The sequence below is a fragment of the Brassica oleracea genome, chromosome C4 (assembly GCF_000695525.1).
Source record: "Brassica oleracea var. oleracea cultivar TO1000 chromosome C4, BOL, whole genome shotgun sequence".
Lineage (NCBI taxonomy): Eukaryota > Viridiplantae > Streptophyta > Magnoliopsida > Brassicales > Brassicaceae > Brassica > Brassica oleracea.
In genome coordinates, this window is record NC_027751.1 from 52,232,050 (window position 1) to 52,246,074 (window position 14,025).

General features: G+C 37.1%; 4 protein-coding genes across 4 annotated transcripts; 3 read left to right on the top strand and 1 right to left on the bottom strand.

Annotated features, from left to right (window-relative positions):
• Positions 1 to 138: 138 nt before the first annotated feature.
• On the top strand, positions 139 to 2,436 carry LOC106339212 (plant UBX domain-containing protein 11; the record flags this gene model as incomplete). Its single annotated transcript, XM_013778004.1, has 7 exons — positions 139 to 195; positions 274 to 355; positions 711 to 776; positions 863 to 930; positions 1,007 to 1,219; positions 1,277 to 1,952; positions 2,033 to 2,436. Coding segments are annotated over 7 exons (1,395 nt in total), but the record flags the coding sequence as incomplete, so codon positions are not given.
• A 739-nt stretch (positions 2,437 to 3,175) lies between these two features.
• LOC106340043 (PTI1-like tyrosine-protein kinase 3) lies at positions 3,176 to 5,650 on the top strand. Its single transcript, XM_013778912.1, has 7 exons — positions 3,176 to 3,465; positions 3,924 to 4,113; positions 4,225 to 4,602; positions 4,664 to 4,937; positions 5,016 to 5,148; positions 5,223 to 5,309; positions 5,387 to 5,650. Exons 1-7 carry the CDS (start codon positions 3,430 to 3,432, stop codon positions 5,519 to 5,521), a joined length of 1,233 nt encoding a protein of 410 aa, XP_013634366.1. The 5' UTR covers positions 3,176 to 3,429; the 3' UTR covers positions 5,522 to 5,650.
• Positions 5,651 to 6,436: 786 nt separating this feature from the next.
• Positions 6,437 to 10,157, bottom strand: LOC106337543 (CMP-sialic acid transporter 2-like). The gene is made up of 15 exons (XM_013776650.1): positions 9,988 to 10,157; positions 9,867 to 9,955; positions 9,469 to 9,670; positions 9,286 to 9,402; positions 8,968 to 9,024; positions 8,645 to 8,722; positions 8,342 to 8,446; positions 8,105 to 8,227; positions 7,936 to 8,013; positions 7,667 to 7,736; positions 7,473 to 7,580; positions 7,220 to 7,353; positions 7,052 to 7,131; positions 6,907 to 6,952; positions 6,437 to 6,795 (listed from the first exon to the last, which is right to left on the bottom strand). Exons 3-15 carry the CDS (start codon positions 9,622 to 9,624, stop codon positions 6,745 to 6,747), a joined length of 1,203 nt encoding a protein of 400 aa, XP_013632104.1. The 5' UTR covers positions 9,625 to 9,670; positions 9,867 to 9,955; positions 9,988 to 10,157; the 3' UTR covers positions 6,437 to 6,744.
• A 1,189-nt stretch (positions 10,158 to 11,346) lies between these two features.
• Positions 11,347 to 13,670, top strand: LOC106337009. The gene has a single exon (XM_013776023.1). The coding sequence runs from the start codon at positions 11,698 to 11,700 to the stop codon at positions 13,543 to 13,545; it is 1,848 nt and encodes a 615-aa protein (XP_013631477.1). The 5' UTR covers positions 11,347 to 11,697; the 3' UTR covers positions 13,546 to 13,670.
• Positions 13,671 to 14,025: the final 355 nt, after the last annotated feature.

The window sequence follows — 14,025 nt, forward strand, 5'->3', positions numbered from 1 at the left end:
TTTCAATTGAATCTGAGGGAGGTTCAAGCTTGTTAATCGATCGTACCCTTTTTCGAAATTTGGAATCTTTGATTGGTAGATGGAATGAGGGAGGTTCAAGCTTGTTAATCTTTGAATTTTCTTGGAATTTTTTTTTAAGGAGAGGATGAAGAGGAGTCGGATAAGTTGAACAAGTTGACATGGACTGATGCATCCGTAGGTTTCTATTTGCATCCTCAGTTATATTTGCAATCAAAGGTCATTGTTTCGTTCATAACATTTTCGTTACTACAGGTGGCTGAGTCGCTGTCCAAGTATTGTGTTTTATTGCATCTCCAAGCTGCAAGTGTTGACGCCACAAACTTCTCTGCTATATGTATCCTTTCTTTCTTTTTTTATGAGACAACTCTGTGTATAGTTTGTAAAGCTGTTTCTCTGGATTGTGTATAGTAAATGCTTAGTGTTTCAATCAACGTCCTGTAGAATCTGCCTCGTAAGTAGTACTGCATTCTACAAGTTTCTAGCTCTTGTGGTAGAGTAGATGATAGTTTATGAAGAATGGACCTAACTAGAGTCTAGGACTATAAATTTACCTATAATATTTTCCTGTGCTATCTATCAGTCTATTACTCTAGCTGGTTTATTCAACTATACCTTTGTGTGTGTGTGTGTAATGCAATTTCTTTTTTTTTTTTTGTTGATTTTATATGTATCCTTACATCAGTTTCTAGACCCATACTCTTCTGTTCCTTGTATAGCTGCCATTGGATTCAGTGGTACACGAGTTTGGAAAAATGGTAAAAGATCATATGTATTTTTAGTCAAGAGTATATAGACAAGCAAACATGCTCAAAGTTTTGTTTTCTTTCCTTTTATTTTTCAGAGGGATTTATTCCTGCTGAAGATCTTGCATCCAGTTTAGAGAAGGCGTGGCTGGGACTTCATATCCAGGTACGTGCTTTATCTTTCACTTTTCACTTATGAGTTTGTGATGTTGTTTAATGGGTTGGACATTTATCATTTTTAGGAAACAACTGCAAGTATCTTTTCAGCAGCACTTGCATCACAAGTACCTACTTCTATCCCTTCTAATGTTGTCTTGCCTTCTGAAGAAGGCAGTACTTCAGATACAATGGCTGCATCTCAATCAACTGGAACAAGTCTCCAACCCTCAGAGAGAAAATCAACGGTGACATCTGCATCAACCAAAGAAAAGAATGATGGCACAGCTGCAATTAAGGTTTGTATCTCCACATTACTTTAGCCTTTGATGTTGTCTTACATGCTTCTTAAACAGGTCAAACAATCTGCTGAACCCAGTAATCAGCCAGCATCTTCTGTTCAGGCAGAAAAGGAACCCGTTCGTCATGCAGCCCCAAGACCAGATGATGATATTACATCCAAATCTTCTACAGATAGAAAAAGGAAACAAGAAACGGTGATAAGCAAAGCTGAAAGGGATATTATTAATTTACCAAAATCTGTAGCTACAAAAGAGATTGTAAAGGCTAAGGATGAAGGAGGAGAGGATGGAGAAAGTTGGAAACCACCATCTGATGTTCACTTAAACATTCGTTTACCCGATGGTGCTAACCTTCAAGAGAAGTTTTCTGTAACAAGTACATTGAGAATGGTCAAGGACTATGTGAACATCAATCAAACAACAACCGAACTAGGTGGTGCTTATGATCTTGCTGTTCCTTACCCTCGTAAGGTTTATAGTGACCAAGATCTTGATAAGTCTCTGTCCGAGTTGGATTTGCTCGGTAGACAAGCACTTATAGTAGTTCCGAGGAAAAGAGCAACCGTATATCAAAGAGGACCATCTTACTCTGAGCCTAACAACAACACAGACACTAACAGTGGCGGTTACTTTGGTTATCTTAGAAGAGTACTCTCTTATGCAAACCCATTTTCATATTTTGGCGGTGCATCAAGCTCTGCTCCAGAACCTCGAGGCAGTATGGAGTACAGTGAGCTCATAAAACACCCTTTCTAATGCATCAGAGTCATGTAATTGCTTTAACTCTTTTTTTTTATATTCTGTCTCTAGTGCCGGTTGCGTCCAATGCAGAGGTGAGAAACAATGTGGCGCAAGCGGGCTCAGAAGGTAGGGGAAACGTTAGGAACAGGAGACCAACCACATCTAGGATTGGAAGTAACATCCACACGCTGAGACACGATGAAGAAGACGCTCCGTTTGGTGATGGAAACGCGTTTTGGAATGGGAACTCCACACAGTATGGCGGTGAAAGCGGTGGTGGAGACAGTAATGATAGACGATGAAATAAGACAGCTTGAGCTCTGTTTGGATCTAGTGCTGCAACAGAAACAGTTCTGAGTTACTGAACTCTTCTTATACTTTACTCTCTTATATGGTTGACCAGCTACAAAATGTTTCCTTATGTTTCTGTTTTATCAGTTATATTAAACTCAAAACTTAAAAGATAAATTCTATATAATGAAAATGAAAATCAATTTAAGAGAAATATAGAAAATATAAGACAAATTAAGCCCTATTTAAGATTTTTTTATTATTGTCTTTTTGGTTAATTTCGGTTGTAAAAATAAATTACAACCCCTACCTTAAAGAAATATGGTCATCTTGGACCTAGATTGTATAATCCTGCATTTGACATCACCTAAATGTATATATGTGATCAACTTGATAATTTTTTTGTATGTTTATACTTTATAGATGAACCCCATCAATGATAATTCATTTTAATAATCTGGGGAAAGATTAGTCTTATGCACTCTGATAAACCTCTTTGCCATTTAAAACACTCGAGTCCCCTTTTATCTGGTGGATTAAAAATTCCAACCATATATTGTGTTTCGTTTGATTATAAACTCAGCCAAAATTCTATTTGTAATTATCATCTTATAAGACTCTACATACATATCAGAAGTCAAGGGTCAGAACCATATAGATATTAGTTATATCATGTTTTTAAGGATCAAGATTCAACAGCTCTATATTCATTAAAAGAAGTTTGAAACATTCCCTTTGAAAAAATAAAAGAAAATGTAATATTCTATTGTTGTTGCCACCTTTAGTTCATTAGCCACACGTTGCTCTTCTGTCTTTCTCCATGGCTTTTTCACGCCAAGAAAATCATTTCTCCCACGTCTATCTCTGCCCAAATCAGAAGAATAAATAAAGAGAAAGAGAGAGAGAGACACATTGCTTAACAGCAATATTATAATTGGCCAAAAATGGGATGTTAGTTCTATTCTTGATCAAATGCCTCTCTGTCGCTTCTTTTTTACGCTTTCTTTCTTTTCTTAGCTGTTGCTGTTTCTTTCTCTTCTCTCTTCCTTTTTATCTTTTGTGTTTTGTTCCTTGATCACAGCTCGTCTCCCTTTGTCCCTGTAGCCTCTCATTTTGATTCGTCCTCTCTGGTTTATTGCTCGTTGATCCTTTGTTTCTGTTTGCTTTTTTGCGTCATGGATCGTGATTTTCATCGTCGTGGTGGTCAAGTGGTAAACATCTTTCATCATTACATATATCTACATTTTGTTTTCAAATTGTATGATCATGTAAATAGTCTTAACTTTAAGGCCAATCTTGATCAATGCCCATTGTATTCATCTTTTACTATTTACGAAGTTGTTAACAAGTATCTTGGTGGGCAAGTCATGTCCTGTTGTTGCATAATCAAACCTAGGTTGTCTCTTCATCGTTGATGATGATGTTAGAGACAAATGTTGTTGATTTGATGAAAGAGGACCGTTGGAGATTTTTGGAAACTATAAGCATTTTAAGCAAAAATTTAATAATATTTTTAATACAATTTGGGGATCATACAATCTATATGTATATTAACTGTTAAGAAGTTGAGGTAAAAGCCAATGTTTCATTTGACTTTGCCCTTCCTCTATTTTCCTTTAGCATTAATCTAGAGCAGCTCATTGATTAGTGATGTTGATGTAACTTGCAGGCAAAGGATCGTTCACCGAGCAGCCGCTTTGTTCGGTTAGATAAACCGAGATCTGTAGACGATCTTGATATAGGCAAGAAAGGGAAGATGCGTAGGTGGTTGTGCTGTTCTTGTCATGTACAAGAATCTAACCACCCTAGAGTTGAACATAACCGATCCAGAACACCTCCTACTCGCCACTACGACTACGGTATCGATCTTTTCTTTACATTCTCTGAGAGATTTTAATCTGTATTTTAGGTTTGATTACTTTCTTGTTACACAAGCTAAGTACCCTTTGTTGATGTTATTGCTTGTGTAGGACGTAATGATAAGAAACCACCACCTCCTATGAAGCCTGCCGTGTTGAAGGAGCCTCCTCCCATTGATGTACCTACAATGTCACTGGCTGAGCTCAAAGAAAAGACTGAGAACTTTGGATCTAAGGCTTTGATTGGGGAAGGATCCTATGGAAGAGTGTACTATGCAAAGTTTAATGATGGCAAGGCAATGGCTGTGAAAAAGCTTGATAATGCATCTGAACCAGAGACAAACGTTGAGTTCTTGACTCAGGTCTCCAAGGTTTCAAGGCTGAACAATGACAACTTTGTTCAGCTTCTTGGTTATTGCGTTGAAGGCAATGTTCGTGTCCTTGCTTATGAGTTTGCAACAATGGGATCATTGCATGACATCTTACACGGTATGAAAGTCTTGTGATCAGACATCAATGTGTGGAGATTGATATGTTTGATGTTAAACAGGAAGAAAGGGAGTTCAAGGAGCACAACCTGGTCCTACACTTGAGTGGATGCAACGAGTCAGAGTTGCTGTTGATGCAGCTAAGGGATTAGAGTACTTACACGAGAAAGTTCAACCTGCTGTTATACACAGAGATATTCGTTCTAGCAATGTGCTTCTCTTTGAAGACTTCAAAGCCAAGATTGCTGATTACAATCTTTCAAACCAAGCTCCTGATATGGCTGCTCGTCTTCATTCCACTAGAGTTTTGGGGACATTCGGTTATCACGCACCAGAGTAAGATAAGCTCAGAACGTTCTTTATTCTTTAGAAAGTTTAAAAGATTGTGACTCTATATGTTTTTGGGGTTTGCAGATACGCAATGACAGGACAGTTGACACAGAAGAGTGATGTTTACAGTTTTGGAGTTGTGCTTTTGGAGCTTCTAACCGGGAGAAAACCGGTTGATCATACAATGCCTCGTGGTCAACAAAGTCTTGTCACTTGGGTAAGTAACTTACTTAATATGAGCTTTTACTTTCTTGAACTAAACAAGACTCTTCTTGGCTATGTTTTCTTTAGGCTACTCCAAGGTTGAGTGAAGACAAAGTGAAGCAATGTGTTGATCCAAAACTCAAAGGAGAGTACCCTCCTAAAGCAGTTGCAAAGGTATAAAACCTAGAAACTTCATATTCATTTGAACATTACTTGAAGCTAAGATTTGTTTGTGTGATGGTAAACCACAGCTTGCAGCAGTTGCAGCTTTGTGTGTGCAATATGAATCAGAGTTTAGGCCAAACATGAGCATTGTAGTAAAAGCTCTTCAACCACTCTTGAGGTCTTCAGGAGCAGCTGCTCCTCCTCCTAACCCTCACACTTGATTATTCTTCTTTGTGGTTCTTGCATATTGGATTCATTCATGGCTTCAAGGTTTCTTTTGTTTCTATTTACAAATGGTTATGTAAATGGATTATTAAAGAAGAGATGGTGAGTAGAGGAACATGGATTTGTTGTGGTAAACGTTTTTGATGGATAATCCTCTAAAAATTGTTTGTTGTTTTACTATATAAGCTAATACACTTATAACAAATCTTTTTTGATTCATTACTTTATACATAATGTGTCATGGTCAAGTTATTGAAGAGAAAAAGCTATGAGATAATCTGATAATGTATATATATAGTTATGCTATCTGGTTCTGCTTCAACGGCTATGAGATAATTTATAAAGCAAGACACAATCAATGATAATTCTAAGCCACAAAAAGTGCAGCCAATAAGCAAGTGTGTCATGAGTTTAAACTAAAAAGGTAAAAACACCAAAACCCATAATTTAATTAACACCAAAATTCACTTGCTTATCTGATCAAACGTACCAGTCTTTCATGATATTGTTTCTAGTACATTTGTTGCATGAGTATTCCTAGAAAGATTCTTTATAAATCATGCAAGAGGAAGACATGGTCAATCATAATTCATAATTCTAAGACACAAAGAAAACATGCATCCAATAAGAAAGTGTTGCATGGGCTTAAATTTTAAAAGTACAAACACAAAAACCATAATCCTATTCTAAGAAACAAAAACACATAATTATATATATCTCACAATCAAATTGGTTTTGAGCTGATGGATTTGTTGTAACGTTTTGGAAAAGTTTTGATTAATGACTTTATACAATATGTAAGTGTTATTTTTCATTCGTGGTACTTCTTACAAACAATATATTCATTTACAAACACCTTTTTGTAGTTCAATGTTTTCAAAGAGAATTAAAAAAAAAAGATGCACCAAAAATAAGAGGAAAGGAGCACTAACAAATTCAATGGTTGGTTCCATGTTAAAGTATGTAAAAAATTTAAACCTTTTCTACACCTGATAAATTCGTAGAGAAACAGATTAATTATAGTGAAGAAGCTAGTGGACTGAAAATGAAATTTTTATTGACACTGATTTTTTTTTTTTTTGATATGTTCAAGCTTTTTTAATTGAACATGCGAAAAGCAGCCCTTTTTTTTTTCTTTAGCTTCTGGTCTTCCAAAACTCAAGACCGGCACTGGTTGGAGAGGATGTGTTTTTTTACTCTTACGGTGAGAGAGTTTTGTTTATCTTGGAAGAAGCGGCTCTCTGTCATCTGATTCAACACGGTGAGTAGTCTGCATAAACAGACAAAGAAAGACAAAATATGTTCAGCTCAAGTCAGAAAATTACAGGAACTAGTTTTCACTTGATGGGAATGTGTATGTGAATGTGTATGTGTTGTTCACCTCTTCATTTGCTCCTGCTGCCATGTTGATGAATGAGTCTTTAGCCCTGGAGGAGATAACAGAGGAAGAAAAAGAAGTTAGACGGTGCAGATGAGTCTTCATTTACCATAGAAAGAATAATGATCTGTCATTGAACAACACACACCTATGACCATCCTTTGCATTAACTATTTCTAGGTTCCCGTTTTGTTGCTCGTCTTTCACTTTTGCAAGGGGTGAAAAGAACTGCATGAAGTATGAGTCAAATTAAACATTAAGAGATGGATGAAATAAGTTAACTGATACACCCGGGAGCGGTTTTCTATGTGATTACCTGATGCATTGAAATGAAAACTATAGAAATTCCCAGAAGAAAATTCATTGTTAACACATGTCCAAAAAGTGCTGCAGATGCTATGCCAGTAAATATTGTGGCAACCGTTGATGAATATTTCTTCAATATTGTATCTGAGACCATACAAAGACAACTTAGATAGATATCGATCAAAACAATATTACTGCAAGGTTTCTACTCATGTAAATATATATGAAATGAATTTTACATAAATTGGTGTTTTTTTTTTAACCTGCATATTTGAAGAAAAAGGAGGATAGAATCCCTTGTGCTGCGTTGTTCAGTATCAGAAACATGGTAGCCCTGGAATGTCCTTGTAGGATGTCAAAACTGCCAGGACCTGTTTGAGAGTGCTAGAACTGTTAGCTAACAGGGTTTCAACATTTATCATATTTTTCTCTGCTGTGTTACTTACAAGACCCATACCTTTATATATAACAGTTGCTAGTATTCCAAGGAAGTTGAATATTGCACCATAACCATAGAGGAACAAGTTCTGCACCACAAAAATTAATGTTTTACATTCAGAAGACAACATATACATACACAAGCTGTGATGGTCATGACCTTTCTAGTGATGTCTCTCACAGTTAATGACACAGTATAATATATAGTTTCACCACAAGCCTTCCAATGTTACTAGAATTCTCTGCTGCTATATGGAAAAATAAGCTATGTGGCAACGCTTAGCTAACCTGGAGATAAATGCTGGTGTCATACTGGCTCTTCAGAGCATACTCGTTGTAGACAGATGCAAAGGATGGGACAGTAACCTGCAAGATGCAAAGATTATGTGAATGGAAATCACTTACATACAAAAAAATTCAAGAAAAGCAAATGGAAGCAGCAAAAAGTGTGACTTACAAAGATAAAGGTACAGATGTATGCACCCATAGCAACTGGGACAGCCATAGTAGTAGCACCTTCAGGAAGAGAACGCAGCTGATTTACACTAATCCCTATCAGCAACAGAGCAAGTGCTTCCCACTACAACAGAAAGCCAAAACAAACTCAATTCCGTGAGGTACTGAAAATCAAAAAGAAATGTAAGTAATAATGTCTGATACCATAAAAATCACGCCAAAAATTATTGAACCTGACCTGTATGATGGAGAACCGTCGCTTCATTATCATCTTCAGTAGTACAGCAATTACCAGAACCTTTAGATTGCTGAGCATCTTCACAGTAGCAGGATTGAAATATAGCTGTCACATCAGAAAAGTGAATTTCTGTGTGAAACTAAAGTATAATAAAAAATAGAACCAAATAGTAGCGGAGAAGGCTAAGATAAATACAACAGCAGTGCATGATGTAATTAACTTCTAAGCTATTGTTCAGTGCATATTATACAGCAGACTCAAAAAATATCTATCACTAGAAAGCAAACAAGAAGCAGCGTGTACCTGCATTGTGAACTTAAGATAGTTATTAATGGCATACAACCCTGCTGGAACAGCGAGAAGCACATTGTTCCTAGCCGCCTGCGAAAATAAGAGCTACTGTTATTATTAAATAGTAAGCAATTAAAACTCAGAAGTTTTGAGTATTAAATAAAATCTTAGTGATCAAATAATATCCACATTTCAAACTATTAACATACACAAAGATTATAAGACACTGAGAGCCCAAGAAACTAAACTCTAAATCTGAGACTATGCCACACCACAATCCTAGTACATAATCTTTTGATATATAGCAATCTGTTAATTGACAACAAAGAGGTTACCTGGACAAATGTGGAAAAAGATAGTAAAGGCTTCTCTCCAACTTTTTGGTGCCTGGCCTACAATATTACCACAAACACTTAGGTAACTGTTCAAGTTCTAAATTTTTTACACAGTTAAGAAAAAGTACACTTGATGTAAAAAGGATGTTTTTTTAAAAAAAATTAATTTTAACATTCAATTCAAAAAAAAAAAAAAAACTGTTCTAGTGCAGAAGAAAGATCTAGCAGCTAGTTCTAGATCCAAGAAATGAAATTAAAATGAGCCAAAAAAATAGAAATGATATTTCAAAAGAGCTGAAGGTGATTCAGAAACGTTACCTGGATCAGAAGCATGACAACTGCAAACATAACCTTTGCGATCTCCGTCAAAAAGTTGACGCTAATAGGACTGAAGTTGAACTTTCCATCCACTTTAGACATGTACACTAACACTGGCTGTAACCGCATAACAAAATCTTTTTTAAATAAATTTGAATCACTAATCAGAAATGTAAACATTACCTGTAGACCAACAAGCATGCAGTCACCGACCACCAAAAAGACATTGAGAGCTCGTTGTTTAGAGGAAACTCTAATCTTGCGGTTGTCATAAGCCCTCGCTATAGCTTTGATACTCCTTGAACGACACACGCTGCACTCAGCCATCCCGTTCTTCATCAGCCTTTCCCCCCCAAAGCTGACGATTCTAGCCTGAGAGCTAAACCTGCAAACACAAAACAAAACAAGTAACAGTGATCTCAGCCATCAGATCTCAGTATTCACGATAGATCTCAAGACCCATAAGATAAAAATGTAAGCTTGGCAGCAGAATCAAGCATAAACGTTGTGTCGACATTGTAAAGATCACATTTTTATCAGCTCCGGTGAAGAAAAACAGAGACCAGATCGATCAAACTAACCTCAATGGACCACTGAGATCAGCTCAACAAGTGCATTCACAAGCCCAAAACCTTGTAGAATTGGATTCTCTCTCTCTCTCTCTCTCTCTCTCTCTCTCTCTCTCTCTCTCTCTCTCTCTCTATCTCAATGAGATCTAAATTACAGAAACTCAGAAGAATCTAAAGAACTCTCCTTTAGCTTCAGCTTAAGATGCGAAGAATATACAGAGAGAGAGGGAGATGAGGAGGAAGGTGAATCCGTCGGTTGATTGATTGGAAGTGCGTTCTTATTCTCTCGCACGTTTTATTGCGTTTCTTTGGAGGAACCCAAAAAAAAAAACAGAACAGCCATTGGCTGTTTCTTTCTACGGTGACGGTTGGTGATTGTGACAGACCAATAAGATTTGAGTAGGAGTGGTGGTGAAGGTTTAGTTAAGGTGACGTGTCACGCGGGTGATGGAGGGTTTGAATCGGTTATCGTAACTATTTGTATCCAAGTTCTGGCTTTTTTTGGTCAAATGTTTCTTTCGCTTGGACTTGTTAGTAATTATTTAAATAGTAGTTCATCATTTTGTTTTTAAGTTTTTTTATTTAATTGATTTTGTTGTTGTTGTAGGAGATGCCTAATTACAGGAGTTCTTAAGTTAATTTAAGGACTTGAAGGTTAATATGAACTGAGAGATTCATAACTATGCTCCAATTCGTGGGTTGGTTTAATCAAAGCTTAATTTGGAGCAAATAAATTGAAAAATCAAGCTTAGGTTGAGAAACTAGTAGCGTCTAATAATTAACACGAGAATTAAAGTTTATTATTTTGTGTTGAAGGAGAGAATGCATGCCTAACAAATCAATAACGTGACACCTACGGCATCATATATATTTCTTTCCCTATAAGTATAAACCTAGATACACACAAATTGCATGCATTTCCTTGTAGACTTGTAGTTATTGACACAATTTAAGGCATATACACCATGAATGTATCCACTCTTCACACTTTATAAATGATGCTTTTTTGTTGTTGCTAAAAACTTTATAAATGATGCTTGCAATTGTAAATGAATATTTTTGTTAAAATTGTAAAATGAAGATTCATGAGAGCGTTACGTACAATGTTGGTCATATTATTTTTGTTCAACCACAACAATCATTTAGTACAAAATACACATACAAAAAAAGTTGGCGAATTGTTTTGTGAAACCTAGATATTTGTTGCTTTTTCAGAAAATAATCATTGTCAGCAATAATATATATATATTTTTGATAAAATAAATTTTTTCTTTTATCAATTGTATATAAATTTAAATGATGATATTCAACAATTCGTGTACAATTACACTGATTATCATCAATCCTGTATTGACAGAACCGACTAAATTAAGAAAAACCAAAATAACCGAACTTGACCAGGTCAGAATAATTGATTAAGCCTGTAATCACAATTAACAATTTCAAATGAAATAAAATTAAATGATTTAAGAAAATTAAACACGAAGGACTGCTGTGTCCGTCAATCATCGGAGCCCAGAAGAAGCAGAAAGCCGCGAGTTGCGCGATAGAGAGAGAGAGAGAGAGAGAGACAAGAGCCTGATACAGAATTGAGATTAAACCGATGTTCCTTTCTCCACCACAGTTTTAAACCAAACCAGGTACTTACTTCTCCGTCATCAGCCACTGATTCATACGAAAAAGAAGCTCCTTTCCCCCCCCCAATTCGATTTGAGTAGGGTTTACGAATCAATCTATCCCCAGTTCGATTGGATTCGATAAAAGACCACGACTTTATTCGAATTCATCTCGTTTCCTTGGTGGGTTTGTTTGAAAGCATCGATCTTTGTAGACGAATTCAACAATGGTGGCATTTGATTTTATGAATACCCTGAGAACCTTATGGCCTTTCTCACTACTCACCAATGACATTAAAGAATCAAAGGAGATTGTTCAGAGACTCTCACTCCCCTCGAGCACCAAGAACTTCATCTTCGCCATCAGAGTCCCTGAGCACGACTCAACCATCTACATCCTCTCTGCACAAAACCTCTCTCAGAGATCCGCCACCGACGCTGAGTCTCTCATCCGCGAGCTCCGCCCCGACGCTGTAGTCGCTCAAGTGAACAAATCAGCTCTCGGAGAAGCTCAGGTCGAGGAGAGCGTGAGCGACTCCATCCCCACCTCAGCTTTTAGAGTCCTCAAGCAGTGTTTTGTGGATAAGGTTAACAAGGAGAAGTACGAGAGCGTTGCTGGGATCTTGGTCCTGAGGGAGATCTTCGGGACTAGCTTTAACGGACACGTGTTGGCTGCTAAGAGAGCTGCTTCCGAGGTTGGTTGTTCGTTCATGGTGCTTGAGTCTCCCTTTGTTAACATAGCTGCTATTGAAGGCTCTTATGAAGAGAGTGATACATTAGGGAAGGTGCAAGGTTTAGCTAATAGTATTATACCACAAAGCTCTCCCTCTGCTGTGTTGTCTGGTTCTAGAAGGTTTCTGATAACTAATGATGTTCAGTCACAGATGCTGAAGCTCTTATCCTCTCATATCACTCAGCTTAGTAAAGAGATTAGCCCGTTAAGTTGCGTTGCCAATGGAGTTTCTCATGAGGTTCCACCGTTTGCTGAGTCTATCTACTCTCTACTTGTGGATCTACGCGATATATTTAACGATCTGCCATCTATTAGGAAAGCTTTAGCCAGTGCGAGAAAGATGTTATCCGATGTAGACAGAGGCGAATCCATGGATACAGATGTTCTTTCCGAAGTTTACCTATTCCAAATCGCGGTCGAAGGTCTGAGAATCGCTCTGAACAATGCTGGTCGGCTACCGATCAAGAACCGAGCCGAAGCTCGGTTTGAAAGTCTCTCTTCCGAGGATAAGTCTTACGCGCTTATGGCGGATCTTCTCCGCAGCCAGGCTAAGAGGTTTAAGAACTTAGTAGCGGTGGTGGATGCGAGTAACCTCGCGGGTCTTAGGCAGCATTGGAGGACTTGTGTTCCTCAAGAAGTTAAAGATTTGTCTGAGCATATGGTACAGGACTTTGATAGCGACGACGAGAGTGGTAATGACTCAAAGCTGAAACGGTTGTTATCTGATAAACCGGTTGTAGCGGTTGGTGCAGGAGCTACTGCTATTTGGGGAGCTTCATCACTCTCCAAGGCTATATCTGCTTCTCCTCTCTTCAAGATTGTAACTTTCAAAGTCCCAGCTTCGTTGAACCTCTTCTTGACGCATACCCACAAGGCAGTGACTTATGCGTTTACCAAAGTGGCTTATCCTTCTAAAGTGATGGCTCCTGGCTTTGCTAGCTCCGGAGCCAAATCAACTTCTTTGGCGAAAGCTTCTTTATCAGCTGAGAAGATCAGAGCAGTGACGCATAGTATTATAGCTTCAGCTGAGAAGACGAGCTTCTCTGCAATGAGAGCTGCGTTCTATGAGATAATGAGGAAAAGAAGAGCAAAACCTATTGGTGCCTTGCCATTGGCAACGTTTGGAGCCAGTCTTTCAACTTGTGCGGGACTGCTTCTCTATGGAGATGGGATAGAATGTGCAGCTGTGTCTCTTCCTTCAGCTCCTTCCATTGCGAAATTGGGTCGAGGGATTCAAAACTTGCGTGAGGCGTCTCTGGAAGTGAGGAGTAGAGAAAGCAACAGGATACACAATGCAATCGAGGCTCTTAGGCAAAAGCTGAAGAAGTTCAGACTTCAATGAAGAAGAGAGTTTTGACTTGCGTTAAAATATTTTCTTTTAGCTACTGCTATGTATATATTTACATGTCCTCTCTTTTGTAGATGCATGTTTCTTGTTGGAGTACACTGGTTTGGTTTGAATATACTTAGAACAACTATAAATTAATATTCGATAAATTAATAATTTCTATAAATTAATAAATTTCGTTGGTTCCATTGGACCGGTTCATAATTTGATATAAATCGATAAAATAATAAGATAATATTTTTTTTAGAAAATTTTATGTAAATACATAGTTCCATTAAAATTATAAATTAATAATTTATATGTATACATATTTATATAAATAACAAGCTATTATTATATTGTTTGTTTTATATTTACAATGAAATTATCTTTATATTTTTTCAACACTTCATATACTTCTGATGAGATTTAGTAATATTATATCTTAAATCACATTTAAATTTTATGTAATATATATTAATATAAATGTCAAAT